Source organism: Orycteropus afer, unplaced genomic scaffold (genome assembly GCF_000298275.1).
Source record: "Orycteropus afer afer isolate SDZICR_OR568_19922 unplaced genomic scaffold, OryAfe1.0 scaffold00196, whole genome shotgun sequence".
Taxonomy (NCBI): Eukaryota; Metazoa; Chordata; class Mammalia; order Tubulidentata; family Orycteropodidae; genus Orycteropus; species Orycteropus afer.
In genome coordinates, this window is record NW_006921783.1 from 886,677 (window position 1) to 902,905 (window position 16,229).

The 16,229-nt window shown below is 43.7% G+C and overlaps 1 protein-coding gene across 1 annotated transcript in view; it reads left to right on the top strand.

The window, feature by feature from the left end:
• Nucleotides 1–3,939: 3,939 nt before the first annotated feature.
• Nucleotides 3,940–16,229, top strand: part of YPEL2 (yippee like 2) — a 43,345-nt gene continuing 31,055 nt past the window's right edge. The window contains exon 1 of the mRNA XM_007947857.2: nt 3,940–4,056. Within this exon, the coding sequence (XP_007946048.1) occupies nt 3,940–4,056 (117 nt within the window). The remainder of the gene's footprint in view (nt 4,057–16,229) is intronic.

Below are 16,229 nucleotides of genomic sequence, written 5' to 3' on the forward strand. Positions count from 1 at the left end.
TCTTGCACTACTTTTCTTTCCACTCACCCTTTTTCATTCCTTCTAGTTTGCCCTGTGCTGGTTGGACAACATTCCTATTTCAGCAAGCTACTTTTCTTTCTTCTTCTGAGGGAAAGGGTCACTTCTTTTGGATGCCTGTGAACTTGTTAGATTAAAGGGTGAGAGGAGCAGAGTGACTCACTCACAAGCAGCAAATTCGAATGTCTGGGCTCTCCAGGGCTCTTTCTAGCACCAGGCCACCTGGGACACTGCTGTAGCTGCTTATGTGGTGGATTTTAATTGTCCTTTTTTAAGGTCAGAGGTATAGTGAGGACTGAATGTGTGTGCATAAATGTTTATCCTTCAGAAGGTATGGAAGATAGTCTTGAATAAGTTTTGGGATTGGGATTTGAAGCTGAGCATAACCAGAAACCCCTGCTTGTGAACTTTTTTTTTTTGGGGGGGGGTTTCCTACAAAGAGAAGTGAGAGAAGAAATAATTCTACTCCAGGGAAATGCATAATTTAGCAGCCGTCTGCATGTATAAGAAAACAGACTCTGTGGCTGCCGGATAAACCTAGACTACAGCCCGGTCTCATTGTTTCCTTTCCTTCCCTCAGTGTTTGTATAAGACAGATGAGTCCAGTACTCCTGACGCTTCCCACTGGGCAGCTGAGGCTGTGGACTTCAGAAGCATTTGGCGCGGAGGAAGCCTCCCGCCAGCTTTCCCCTGCCTGTCTTCTGTTCCTTATATGAACTCCACCTTCTTCTTTCCTGGAAATGCTGTCCTTGCTGAGAGTAGATCAGGAGTATTAAAGTTTGAACAGATTTCAGGAAACTCCAAGAGGGGTACTTGGCTCTTTCTCCCACCTATAACACTTCAACACCGAACAGCATTGGCCCACTATGTTTAAAATCAACAAAATATTCACTATGGCTTTTGGTTTATCCACCTTTGTTTTATCACTTTACCTGCTACCCAGAGTACACACCTGGGGTGTGATGAAGGGGCTCTGGATTCAGGCATTCCTGTATCTTCTTCCCATTTCCTGTGATGGACAGGAATATCCCCGAGGCAAAGCTGGGGGTCTGTTTCTCACTTACATGTCCTTCAAGTATTTCTATAATGTTCACTTTAAAAAAAAATGTGATTTTACATCTTTAAAAGTACAGTGGTGGAAGACTGAGCAGGGAATGTAACTGGGTCCCAAGATGTCAGAATCCCTTAAGTGGTCATACTTCCTATGTGTAACTAGTCACCCTGGATATGGGGCCTGCATGGCTCAGGGATGTGGAAGGTGTCACTGGAGGGTAAGGGATAATGGCCACTGTTTTCCTTAGGCCTAATGCCTAAGGTACTTGACTGCTAACCAGAAGGCTGGTGGTTCAAACCCACCAGCCACTCCTTGGAAGGAAGATGGGGCAATCTACTTCCGTAGTGATACTGCCTCAGAAACCCAAGGAGGGGTCGCTATGAGTCAGGTCCGACTCGACAGCACATTACAACAACAACAATGCTCACCAGTGGTGTTGGCCACTCAGGAAGATGTAGAGTCCCACGGATGTGGTGGCCTTTGGTGACCACTGTGGTGGGAAGATGGCAGGGAGGATGGCAGCCTCCCTTTGGAAGATTTGGTTCCAATGAGGTTTTGAGAGAAAAGAAGACTGTGGTTTGCAGGCTTTCTCTAAACATCCAGGTAGATCCCAGATAATCCAGCAAGGAAGGTTTCATTTTGTTTGTCTTCCTCCCCCATCTCTCTAAATAATTTTAACTTCAAAGCATGATGCAGGTGTTAATTAACACTCACTGTTCTCCTGGGAAGTAGGCAAGTGGGAAAACTCACCCCTATTAGTGAAACCCAAGGAATAGACAGGTTACAAAGCCTTAGGGAGGTGAACCAGGGAGAAGTGCAGTGAGTCTAGCAGGTTTAGGGCTCATGGCTCTGCCCTCAGACCTTTACCTGGAGGTCACCTGGTTGTCCTGGGAGCTACTACACTTTCTCAGTGTCCTTAGTTCCCAATAGTATAAAAGAAGTCACGGCCATGGTAGGACAGACGTTTGGTTCTATGGGTTGTGTACAGGGAATCCGAGGGTAGGGAAGAGAGTCTAGTCAAATTTACTGCCTCAGGCGCAGAAGTCTGCAATTATTCCATTGATTTCATTCAGTCACTTGCTTTAAAAAAAAAAAAAAAAAATGTCCTGAGCATCTCTGGGTGTGAGGTACTACAAAGGAAGTCACTTCTCCCAAAAAAGCTGGTTAGCCACAAGGAAATCCTGCTGTTTGGAAATTGACCCTTTGTATATCATCCTCAGTCCATAAGCAAAGGAGGGTGTGAAGTTTGGTGCATCTGCAGTTGGTGATTTCAACAAGTCCCACCAGTAAACAGATAAGAAATCCACATATGAATGTTTCATGTAGTGAATCATTAGTGACCGAAAGTCTTCTTTTTCTCCAGCCATTGGTCTCAATCAGCAGAGGAGAGGGAAGCCCTTAGGAGCCCTCTCCTGGGGGCTGTGGGCAGCACATTTTGAAGGCTGGCCTTTTCTAGGGCTTCCTAAGAATGGTGATGATGCCTTGGGCTGGTGTCTGTGGAGGCTACCTAGGATAACTGCTCAGAGCACTAAGTTGATACTAAACCTCTAACTCTAGAAAACTGATACTGGGTTTTTGAGATGCTTTCTTCTCATTCGTTGATCATCTTGGGGATTTTCTAAGAAAAAGAGTCTGGAGTCATTTTCTCCTGTAAGTGTTGCCTTCTCTCTGGGTGGCAGTTGGGCTCTACTTGTGTTGTTGGAAGTTTTGTTCCAGTTGTTGTGAGGTGCTGTTGAGTCGGCTCTGACTCATGGCAATCCTATGTGCGACGGAACAAAACACTGCCCAGCTGGTCTTCAAAATCTTTGCTACGCTTAAGCCCATCATTGCAGACACTGTTTGTCAGTTTATACTCTTGAGGGTCTTCCTCTTTTTCACTGACCCTCTACTTTACCAAGCATGATATCCTTCTCCACGGAGTCGTCCCTTCTGACAACATGATCAAAGTACATGAGACCAAAGTCTGGCTGTTCTCATTTCTAAAGAGCATTCTAGATGTACTTCTTCCAAGACAGGTTCGTTCGTTCTTCTGGAAGTCAGTGGTATTTTCAGTATTCTTCACCAATACCACAATTTAAATGCATCAATTCTTCTTTGGTCTTCCTTATTCATTGTCCAGCTTTCACATGTATGTGAGACTATTGAATATACCATGGCTTGGGTCAGATGTACCTTAGGCGTAAAAGTGACATCTGTGCTCTTTACACTTTAACAATATCTTTTGCAGCGATTTGGCCAAGGCTATCTGTCATCTGATTTCTTGACTGCTGCTTCCCTGGTGTTGACTGTGGATCCAAGTAATATGAAATCCCTGTCTTCAGCCTTTTCTCCACTTACCATGCAATTGCTTTTTGGACCTGTCATGAGGACTTTTGTTTTCTTTGTGTTGAGGTATAATTCATAGGGAAGGGCTGTGGTCTTTGATCTTCATCAATAAGGGCTTCAAGTCCTCTTCACTTTCAGAAAGCAAGGTTGTGTCATCTGCATATCACAGGTTGTTACTGAGTTTTCCTCCAATTCTGATGCCATGTTCCTCTTCATATAGTCCAGCTTCTTGGATTAATTGCTCAGCATACAGAATGAATTGGTATGGTGAAAGGATACAACCCTGACGCACATCTTTCCTTAAACTATGCAGCAGCTAATAATCTCTTTTTCTTGGCACTGCAGGCTGCTGAGCACCAGCCCCAGACCTCTGTTTGAAGGTCCTTCCTCTGAAGACATCACCAGTGTGTGGAGCCCGCCCCACACCCACCCCCTGCCAAACCACGGCCTTTACCTGTGTCTTCCGGTGTTTCCCGTGCGACCCGTCCTGTGGGAGTGCCTCGTGGGCTGCCCCGGAGTTCACCCCACGCTCAGCGGCACCAATGGTGAAGATGACAAGATCTAAGACTTTCCAGGCATATCTGCCTTCCTGCCACCGGACCTACAGTTGCATTCACTGCAGAGCTCACTTGGCTAATCATGATGAACTCATTTCTAAGGTAGGTTTTCCCTGCAGGCCCTTCTTTGCCTGTCCCAGGGGAGGGTACTTCCTGTTCCTAAAGTTGCTTAGGTTTGCAAACTCTCCCAAAGAAACTGGAATATTTGTAGTCCATCTTTTATATACGGAGGGCTGACCTGCATGACTGTCTCATTCAACTGAGAAATAACTCTGGGTTATTTTTTAGGGTGTCTTAGGAACAGTGAGGGTGGACATTATGCTAGTTTAATTTCTCATTTAGGGAATTAGATGTCATCCCTTCTAGAAGCTTTGGGGGCTGGCAGCTTGCAGGCCAGATGAGGGAGAGGGTGAGGAGTGAGCAGCCTCATTCTCAGCTTGCTTGGTTTACGTTGGCAGATGAATGCCATGTAAAGTGCTGCTCACTTAGACAGTAAATGTTTAAGAAAGGCCAAGGAATGGGACGGGGAAAGGTATCTTGTGAGAAGAATTTCTTTGCTGAGTAAGAGAGAACTTTGCCTTCAAAGCCCCTGAGAAGGTTATGAGACTGCTGAATTATTAAGGGTAGCCTGTTGAAGAGATGACCCACTGGCATTTGGGGGCCTGTAGAGCCTGCATATAAGGTAATAAGGCTCCAATTCTGACCACAATCAGAATAAAGAGTGGAATCTTATTTTCTTTTAGGCGCCTTGGCAACTGCTTCCTGAGGTTGAGGCAAGGTTTTTTTTTTTTTTTTAAATCCTGTAATCCAGGAACTGGATCCTTTAGGCATCATTCTCAAGGGAGCTGTCTCCCTCTTGGACCTGGATTCCCAAGAAACTTTATGCAGATCCAGAGTAAATTAAAAATAAAAAACCATGTTCCTGGAAAAAGCCAAGTTGACTTTGTGGTGCTCAGCATGAAATCTGCCAGGACTGAGCTGGCCACAGGATAGGTTTCACCAACATAGAGAATTAGGGCAGAGGACAGCTGTGGGATCATAGCAGTGATCTGGAATTCCTGCGAATGCTTCCTGCCTTAGACCCAGGTCTTTGGAACTTCTCCTCAGAAGGAGTTGGGATTTGCCTTTTCTACGGAGCTACAGCAAAGAAAAATGAGCCTGAGTAGTGACCCAGACCTACAGCAGATCTGTTCCCAAGAACTGTGCTAGAAAAGGTGGCATCACTTTTCTTGCCTCTGGCTTGGAGCCCCAGCCAGAGAGGGCTGAAGCATCAGTCAGTAGTTATAGAACAGTCCTATCCAGCTGGCTGATTTGACACAGGAAGTGAAGAAGGCTGACCAAACAGCCCAGTCTGTGATCATGGGGAGTCTCGCATGAGGACTGAGGTCTGAGGTCTTTTTGTAACTATTGCTGGGTCGAAGATTGCCTCAGAGCTTGAGCTCAGAGCTGAAAGGATAGCAGACTTTTCCTGGGGGGGCTGTCTGTCATCTTTGAGGAGTCAGCTTTGTCCCTGCCATGGGAGCTCAGGGAGACTCTAGCAGAAGCAAGTCTTCCTGGGGCCCTCAGAGTCGTGAGACCAGGCTAGGCTTCCATTCTGCCCCACTGCCACTTCTCACCGTTTCTGCTACAGTTGCTCTCTCCTTTATGTTTTTTGTTTCAGCCAGCCTTGGGCTTCCTTCTGTCAACTCATGTCAGATTCCCTCTAAGGTTTTGTGGAAGCCTGAGTCTGGCAGTTTGGATATGGGGAGGTTATGGCAGTGAGGGAAGAAAGGAGTCAGTCCACTTGGCTTTGGAAAGGGCCCGCATGCTTGAAGAGGAATTGTGAATTGTCTTTTTCCCAGAAATCTTCTGTATCTAGTGGGGAAGCCAAGGCGTCATTTGAAAGAAGTGCTGTGTGTCATAGGAAATTTAGGTACCAATAAAGCACTTTTGTGGAGGAGGAAGAAAGATTAATATTTATTGAGCGCTCTCTGTAATGCTAAAAACTGCTACTTGATGCTTCAGAAATGTTATCTCACTTAACCCCCATGAGAAGTCTAAGATAGGTGATATTAGTTGCATTTTCTGTGTTCTTTTAAGTTCTCAAATTAGGGATTGGCAGGGTCAGAGGTTCAGAGAAGAGACAGAGCGATTGTTTTGAGCTGGGAGATTGAGAGAATTTCTGGAAGAGATGCTATTTGAGTGAGACTGTAAAAAGAGTAGAAGTGGAGATGGTAATGGCATTCACAGTTGATACCTTATCTCTTTAACTTGCTGTACAGGGCCTTTAACTATCTCATGGAACCTGGCTTTTAAATTACTCCCTGTTCAGCCACCAGGATGTAAGCAATATATCTCAATATACAGGGAGGGTTATTTCAGACCTCTGTTCTTCCTCTTTCATCTCTCTCCTGAGCTCTAATACATCCTTTCTGACCTGGAACCATGTCCTATCATCTCTATATGTCAGGCTCACACCTTTGGCAAGAGCTCAGTAAATGAACAAATAAATGAACAGATGGAGTATGATAATTGGAAGAGAACAAGTGATGAGCAAAAAAGATTTTGCTGGCCTTGTGTCCCGCTTCCTGCCCCTTTTGGGGCAGAAAGGCTCATTCACAAGTCCAGGCCAGAGTCAGCACAGGCTTCAGTTTCAATACTGTGGCTACAACCAGTGCACAGATGGGGTGCATTAGAGCCTGATGATTTAGAAAGTTGAGTTAAATGCCTAACTGTGAGGAAAGAGTGAGGGAACTGCAGCAGGCCTTGCACAAAGATGCCTTTATTTTATTCCACAGCCACCCCTGGCGTTAAATAATCTATAGATTCTTATGCAAGTCCGCTTGACTGAAAGATCATTGCCCCAGCCCCCTCCTTGGAAAATGAGTCTTTTAAATTTTTCTTTTCTTTTCTTTTTTTTTTTTTCTCCTTTCCATTTAAGAAAGTTCAGGGAGAGAATGTCTGTCCTGTTCTCCCCTCTTGACTTAATCTCCTACGTGGTTTCAGAGTCTGCCCAGTGGGAGTTGGGAGCTGGGAAGCAGATAACTGGCGCAGCAGTGTAATTAAATGACACTTTGTCCTTGTAATAGAACCTTTCATCTGAAAACTTGACATTCGCTGTTTGGCCAAAAAAAAAAAAAAAAAGTCGGCCATTATTATGGAGAGGGGGTCACAAAGGTCCCAAGAATGAACACTGAGTATATGCTCAAGCAGAGAACTAGAAACAGTACCTGGACTTCTGCTCCCTTTCTGCCCTTGTGGTTTAGTTTAGATAGAACTGTGTAGTTGTAGGTTTTAAACAATTCAGATCTATATTTATGTGGTGGAAAAATCCTGCACTAGGTCCTTCACCTTCTCAGCTTGCTCCAGATGCCTAGAAGCCTCCTTGCCCACAATCAACTCTCCAACCTCTGAGTCTCAGTTTTGTACCCATAAAATGGGTAAAATAATATTTGTGTGTGTAAGAGCTGGTAGCTAGAATTTATTGTTAGCTGACTATGTGCCACCTTTCATTTAACAGTCTTATGAGGTAGGGTGGCTTTTTTTTTTTTTTTTTTAAGGGTTAGGTTTACCTCATTGGGTTGTTATGAGGCTCAGATGAGATCATGGATGTGTGGGTGGTTCGCAGATTACAAAGCTCTATGCAAATATGTAGTCCCCTGGCTTCTTTTGGCCTTACTGTTTAAAGAAAAAAAAGGTGAGATGGGGCCACCAGCGGGATTACTTCTGCATGACACCAAGCAGATTTAGTTTAGCCAAGGTAGTTTCACTTTAGACCCTGAAGTACAGGAGGTGGATACAAGAGGTAGGAGTGCTAGAAGTCAACAAAGCTGAATATGTCTGCTATAAAACAAAGGTAACACAGCATTTGCTCTGTAGGATGGTAGGGAAGCGGGGGAACTCTTTGAATTGATGACAGAACTATCTAGGGAATGTGCTGAGGCATCCTACAGTTTCTTTCCTGGGGGTGTTGTGGTCTAAATGCTGGAGTGTTTGCACGCAGAGGTATTTTGAGTTGGCATGAGGGATTGCTCACACTGTTGTTTCTCCCTTAATGGTGCAAGGCCCAGTATAAAAATATACTTTGGTTATAAAATAATAATAGCTTCAGTTGAAACAATTAGTTGCCCTGAGTGAGAACAGTCTAAGCACTCATTTTAGTGGAGCCAATCTATCTACTGGGGAAACCTGGATCTTCACAAAGCTTTAGAATTAGATTTTTCTGTCGGTAGCCTTTTCCCTGCCTCCCTACTACCCCTCAAAGGCATCGTGAAGTAAGCCGTTTAGGAATGGTGAATTGGATTCATCTGTCAGGAACCCACTTTGGGGAAGTGTGGCTTCCTTCCAAAATACTTAGGTTACTCTAGTGCTCTGAGCTGTTGGAGGAAAGGTATTGTGGGGACTGTAGAGTGGGTGTCCAGGGCAGGTAGAGGGAAATCTTTTGGTCACATCCTCAAACTATCCAGTTAATGCTGTGTGAAATCTGCGGATTGTCTTCTGGTGACAAAGACAGAATTCCTAGCATTGAAGATTACCCAGTCCAAGCACCTCTTCATGGGGAAACAAGCCATGTGTGCCTCAGTGACCAGCCAGAGGTGACACAGCCCCGGAACTAGGAATCTCTGTCTCACATCACCTCAGATGTGCTCTGCGTTAGGAGCCCCGCCTGACTAATTCCCACCTGCTGGGCAGTTTCTCTGAGGTTGGGAACTTTTAGAAGGCAGGTTGTTTTTCTTTCCCTGTGGGGTTCCATTGGGCTTCCTGTGGTGACATTTTAGTTTTCTCTACCTGTTTAGAGATTAGATGCAGTATTGTATTGAGTTCAGAGAAAAGATGTCCTGGAGCCTTGTATTGATCTAGTGGCTACTGAGAGGCAGACTCAGCCCTCAGTTTCCCAGCCACCACTTCTAAGTACTAATGTTCTATACCTGTGATTCTTAAAAATACTCGTACTCCCAGTACAGTGGGCTTAGAGGTAGTAGGCATGGAGGGGATGCTGGTGTGGAAGTTCAAAGACATGTCCCATCCTGTCACTTCTACCTGGCAGGGATTTGTTTCTCTTAATCCCACTGCCTGCCAGCTTGTGCTTTTAATGTGCCATAAACTAATGCCCTAGATTGTTAATGTAATTATTTATGTTCTGAAAACCATCATGTAAATAATAAATAGAAGAGCAAAATTTCTAAAAATCTCCTCATTTCTTTTTCTCTTATTGTCCTGGAAAGTGTTATGGTGAACGTTAGGTTGTATTAATAGTGTTAGTGGCTGTTACGTTACCTCAAGCAGCATATTGCATGTACAGTAAGATGCAGCTCTTGAAGGCAATTATTCCATGAGGTTATCTAACTTGCAAAATATATTTTGAACTCTAATTTTACTTATTGAGAAATATTTTTGATATCCAGTAGATATTTCAGTAAAAATTAATATGTCTACTTTAGCAGAAGGAGGAAATACAGATTACATGTAAACCTATAAATGTCTATTTAAAAAAATGAAGTTTTTTCTTTAGAATAGTGGAGCCCAGGCTCTTTACCAAAGTGATTGATGGACTGTCAACAAGAGGTTGAGAACAAATGCTCTGATCTGTGATCCATTTCATAGTAGTTGCCTTTGCTTCTTTGCGATTGGATGTTTGTCAGTGTTTTTTACAGAACATTTCTGAAATATAGCAAAAGCAGAAGTGATGCATTATGGAAAGTTACAACATAACTCAATAAAGCACAATTTCAAAACACATCCAACCAATTTGGCTTTTATAAAGAGAATCACATTGCCAAAACTTACTTCTTTTCCTTAGCTATTTGACCTTTAAAAGCCCTATCTCCTAGTAATGAAGTGTTAGTTCTGGAGGAGTGCAAAAGAGCTATCTGTTGGCCACCCAGGAATTGGGGGTAAGAGGTGAACCAAATCTGTACAGAAAATCTCCAAACAAAAGGATGTAGATAGGTTACAATGTTTCTTGGTAGAAAAAGAAAGAAAGAAAAAGAAACCATTCAGAGCTTATATGTAAATACAGTATTTTGTGGTGTCATCCCTCCATAGGAGCAGAGCTGAACCAATTCCATGTAGACAATCCATAAAATGGGCTAGGATAATGCCAGTTATTGTTAGTGCCACTGAATCAGCTCCCAACTCATGGCAACCCTATGTACAAACGGATCATTGCCATAAACCTAATGTCCCAGATTGTTGATTGAATTATTTATATTCTGAAAAACGTCATGTAAATAGTAAATAGAAGAGCAGAATTTCTAAAAATCTCCATTTCTTTTTCTCTTATTGTCCTGGAAAATGTTATGGTGAATGTTAGGTTGTTTTCAATGGCTGAGCTTTGGAATTAGTCCTTTTTTTTTTTTTAAATCTTGGTTTGGGAGCTCTGCTGAAACCTGTTCAGCATCATAGCAACATGTAAGATGTGTCCACTGATAGATGGGTGGTGGCTGCACATGAGATGTGTTGGTGGAAATTGAACCCAGGTCTCTTGTATGGAGTGCAAGAATGCTACCACTGTAACACTCCTTTCTTCTTGTATAATAGAGTTGGGCCAAAGTGGGACCACCTTTACTGTATCCCAGGGGTCTCCATGATAGTGGGTTACTACAATGTGACTTCTTACGTTTGCCCTTTTGTCTCATTGGCTCCATTCTTTCATTATACAAATAAATGAATATGGGGTGTGTGTGTGTGTGTGTGTGTCTGTAGTAGCATTGCTCTATATATTATGATACTACCCTTAAAGATTTTCTTCTCAAGGAATTTTGACTCTAGTTGGGGAGGTAATGGGTTCATAAGCCATCCCTTCTTGAAGTCTGTATTTCACCTTATGTTTTTCTTAAAAGAATTCTGTTGTAATGAGGCATGTCTCCACATTGAGTTGTGAACAACTTGAGGAAATGATTGTGATCTCATCTTTGTGTCTCTAACACCCAACACAACTCCTAAGATTAGTAGATTCCTAAGACTACATCAGGGGTTTTTAATCAGAGGTCTATGGATTGACTTCAAGGAACCCTTGAAATTGTATGTGCCATATATGTTTTCCTAGGACAGTTTCCATAGCTTTCATCAAGTTCTCAAAACGGTTGTTGATTTAAAAACAAAACAAAAACTGTCTGAAGTTATGGAGATACTTAATCAAAGAAGAAGCATTGAGATATACATGTCTAAGCATGGACTTAGATGTGGAATTTGGTGGGAAGGGACGAAAGGAGCAGCAGGGAGGCAGGACGTGTGCAGAGGGAAGTCATTCTCTCTGGTTAGATATTGAAGAACTGTGTGAAAGCAGACTGAAGGAGTGGGTTGAAGTCAGATGTTAGAAGTATAGAAGTTTGAACTTTTTCCTGTTGGCAGTTGTGTGTCATTGAAAACTTTTGAGTAAGTAATAGCATGACCAGAGCTTTGCTTCAGGATAGTGAATGTTGTATGGCATGGTAGATGAACTACGGAAAGAGATTGGAAATGGGGAAACTAGTATATGTCTTTTCAATGGTCTGAATGTGTTTTGGGCATGTGGTGGTCATTTAATAAATACTTACAGACTACTGCTTGGGAAGGAAAGACAAGCATTTCATGGTTTCAAAACAATACTATCTTTTGTAGCCATGAAAAGAAAAATTGAGATCAGGAAGTTACGTCCTTTGGATGGGGGCAGACCTTTCCTACAATCATGTCTGTTTCATGTGAAAATTAATGATCGGGGCACAAGTAGAGTTGCTTACCAGTTGGTTATCAACGGAGCTGTCAGGAACCAAGTCTGGTGAATCATCTTTGTGTTTTTTTTGCTGCAGACTACAGGCAGCTGGAGCACAAATCTGCTCAAATGTGATCCTTTCTATGTGGTTGCTTTAAATACCAAAAGGAAATGTTGACTTGAGCGATGAGGCGTACCCTGAAAATTAATTCTGTGGTTTACAGATGACTGTAAGGTTCCAATGGTAAGATTGGTTTGTACATTAGTGTCTTGGCATTCAGTGAGGATGCTGTTGTTGTTGTTGTTGTTATGTGCCGTCGAGTCAGCTCCGACTCATAGCGACCCCTCCTTGGGTTTCTGAGGCAGTATCACTACGGAAGTAGGATTGCCCAACCTTCCTTCCGAGGAGTGGCTGGTGGGTTTGAACCGCCAGCCTTCTGGTTAGCAGTCAAGTGCTTTAGCCACTATGCTACCAGAGGATGCTGTTGTTGTTGTTGTTATGTGCTGTCAAGTCAGACCTGACTCATAGCGACCCCTCCTTGGGTTTCCGAGGCAGTATCACTACGGAAGTAGATTGCCCCATCTTCCTTCCGAGGAGTGGCTGGTGGGTTTGAACCGCCAGCCTTCTGGTTAGCAGTCAAGTGCCTTAGGCACTAGGATGCTAGGTGATGGTAATTACGATCTTGTGCTTGTGTCAAAATGCAAAGAAACTCTTCTTAACAGGGTTTTCTCCCTGGAGACAAGAAATACGTGTAGGACCCCTCCCTGTGTTTTGTTTGAGCATTGATAACTCCCTCTAGCCTCTGCAGTGGTGAAGCTGCACCATTGTTGGTTTGGCTGCTGTACTTTGGGGCCCAACCAGAATCTTTCAGGCAGGAAGAGCTTGTTCAGTTCAGTAATATTTCTTGTGTTTCAAACAATGTTCCATGGCCTGGGCAGAGTGCTAGGGATAAGGAGATGAATCCAACATGATTCCTGAATTCAAAGAGCCTGTAGTCTTTGAGGTGCACAAGAATGGAAGGCCCACTGTAGAGTGCCAAAGAATGTTACAGGTTAAGTTGTATTGGTGCCATAAATACATTACTGCTATTAACTACTATTTATTGAACACCTACTGTGTACCAGAAACTCCTTTAGACACTTCACTTACTTGATCACTCACAATCTGCCTTCAAGGTGAGTATTAAGTGATTTAACTGAAGAACTCAGATGGAATTTAAACCTAGATTGGTTTGTGTACCTTTCCCATATCTTATCAGCCTTGACCTAACTAGCTTTTGGCATTGGTTATTTTCTGGTCAAGGAGCCCTGATGGTGCAGTGGTTAAGTGCATGGCTGCTAACTGAAAGGTCAGTGGTTCAAACCTACCCAGCAATCTGTTTCCATAAAGAATGTTGTTGTTGTTATGTGCCCTTGAGTCAGACCCGACTCATAGTGAACCCTCCTTGGGTTTTTGAGGCAGTATCACTACAGAAGTAGATTGCCCCATCTTCCTTCCAAGGAGTGGCTGGTGGGTTTGAACCGCCAGCCTTCTGGTTAGCAGCCAAGTACCTTAGCCACTATGCTACCAGAGCTCCCTCCGTAAAGAATACAACCTGGGAAACCCTATGGGTCAGCTCTCCTCTGTCAGATAGTGTCTCTGTGAGTTGGAATCACCTCAGTGGCATACAACAACAACAACAACAGCATTTTCTGGTCTCCTTCAGTAATACAGATGTCAAATCCTATCCCTTCTTCCCTCTTATCATTCCCCTTGTCTGGAGAATCCTCCCTGTCCCCCTTCCCCTCCCCCTCACCATTAATTCTTAAAGACCAGCTGAAGTATTTTCTCTTCCAGGATGTCTTCCTGGTCTGTAGGATTCTTTCCCTCCTCTGAACTTCTGTAGAGGTCACTGTCTGGTTGCCCATTTGGCAATTAGTGACTGTCCTGTAATACAGTCTGTGTTATTGCAGCTACATATGCTTTTTATGTATTATCGTTTCATTTTCCAACAAGATTTTTAATATCCTGGAGTCATAGACTCTCAGAACTTGAAAGCTGGAGAGGCTTTTGAAACTGGGTTTTCTGGTTTAATTCCTCATTTTACAGATTAGGAAACCAAGGCCCAGAGAGAGGAACTGAGTGCCTCTTGCCTTTGTTCTTTGCCACCCCCTCGCCACCACGACCAGCCTAGTGCCTTGTATGTAATGAATGCCTTCTAACAAGGGCATTACATTAAGACTGTCTTTGAAGGTTCCCACCAGGACCAGCGTCTTCTAATACAGAAGCAGCATTGTTGTTGTTGGCAGCTTTTGAGTGGGCCCCCCGACTCATGCACAGTGCTGTCCAGTCCTGTACCATTGCCATGACTGGTTGGGGATTGGACTATTGTGATTCAATGGACTATGATGATGGATAAGGTTTTCACTGGCTGATTTTTGGAAGTAGATTGACAAGCCTACCTTTCTAGTCCACCTTAGTCTGGAACTCCACTGTAACATGGTCAGCATCATGTTGTTGTTGTTATATGCCGTGGAGTCAGACCCAACTGATAGTGACCCCTTCCTTGGGTTTCTGAGGCAGTATCACTACAGAAGTAGATTGCCCCATCTTCCTTCCGAGGAGTGGCTGGTGGATTTGAACCGCCAGCCTTCTGGTTAGCAGTCAAGTGCCTTAGGCACTATGCTACCAGAGGTCAGCATCATAGTGACACAGAATCCTCCTGTGACAGATTAATGCTGGCTGTGCATGTGGTGCGTTGGCCAGGAACTGAGCCCGGGTTTCCTGCATGGGAGGCAAGAGTTTTATCATTGAACCATTGATGACCCATTGTGCACGTGCCAAGAGGTGGGACTCCAACTCAGGAATCTTCCTATAGAAGATGAGAATTCTGTCCTCAAACCACAACTGCCTCCTTAGAGGCAACATAGCTTAGTGGTTAATAGTATAACCTTTGAGCCAGACTGCTTGGGTTCAAACCTTGCCTTCTTCACTTAGCACCTGTGCAAGTTACTTAACCTTTCTGTGTCTTAATGGCCTCAACTGCAAAATGTGGATTATATTAATATTAGATACCTGATAGGATTTTTGTGAAGATTAAATGAGGTAATTGATACAAAGTACTTACCACCAAACCAAAAACCAAAACCACTGCCATCAAGTTGATTCTGACTCATAGAGATCCCCACTGGGTTTCTGAGGCAGTAAATCTTTCCAGAAGTAGATTGCCTCGTCTTCCTTCCATGGGGTGGCTGGTGGGTTTGAACTGCCAGCCTTCTGGTTAGCAGTCAAATGCCTTAGACACTATGCCACCAGAGCTCCTTACCACTTACCACAGGGTGTGACAATAATAAAAAAATCCAATAATTGCTGGTAGTTGTTGTTATTCTATGAATATTCATTAAGCAAAACCAAATAAAGCAAATGCATAGAGAACAAAGTAGATTAATGATCACAGGGGCAAGGAATAATGGTGAGCTGTTGCTTAATGGGTACAGTTTCTGTTTGGGGTGATGAAAATTTTGGAAATAGATGGTGATGATAGTTACCCAACATTGTGAAGGCAATTAATGTCACTGAATTGTATATGTAAAAACAGTTAAAATTGCAAATTTTATGTTATATATTTTACTACCAAAGCAAAACAAAAACAAAATGGAAAATGGTACTCATAACAAGGGCCTGGCACCAGCCCTGGAATATTGGTTCCTTCCTCCTCTTTTGAGAGTCTCAGTTATTGCACTTCAGCCATACTGTTGTCAGCCATGGTCTTGTAAGGCTTTTATAGTCATCAAGTCTCTTGTTTCTTGTAATTCCAAGAGGACCAGGAATAATTAAATAACAACAGCAGCAGCCTCCACTGGCCCTCTGGAGGCCTTACCTGTAAGCAGCAGTGAGCCCTCTCTAGAATTTAAATGAAAAATCTACCCTTGCCCTTTTCTTTTCTAGTCTGTCAGGTGGTTATTTTGCCTTTGACCCACACATCAACAAAAACCTCAAACTACTGCGACGACAGCGACCCAGGCAACAGGAGGAGAATTTGGGGCCTCCTGGTTGGAGCAGTAGCTGAGAATTGCTTGTCGGGTTTTGTTCATTCTGTGATGCCTCAGAGTGGGGGTGGGGAGAAGTTCTTTTGAAAGAAGTCATTTTCTTTATCTTAAAAAAAGAAAAAGAATCCCTACACCTTTGTTCTTGGAGCACTAGAGCTGGCTGACCCCTGACCCAGAGTGTTCCTCGGGGGTCAGGGCTACCAAGCTAAGGAGAGCCTCGGTGCTCTGCTTCCCTCCCTCCCTTGCCTATTGCTGGTGACTGGACAGTGACTCTGGAAGAGAGGAAGAGAGGAGGAGATGGCTTTGCCAGCTGCTGCTAAAAACATCTAATCAGTCCATAAACTTCCTCCCCTCCAGACCACAGTGATGTCAAAAGGCAGAGCAGGTGGGACTGGTTCTCCCCTCCCCCTGTCTTTGGACACCCTTTTGGGAGGCCTTGGGTTCTTTGAGGGGCAACTTAGGTTTGTCAAAAGAGATTATCTCTGGGGGGCCCAGCAAGTCCTTTTCCTCCCTGTTAGAACTGGCCCCACCAAGAGCATTCACTATACCTCAACTTCCCAAGAGATAACAGAGG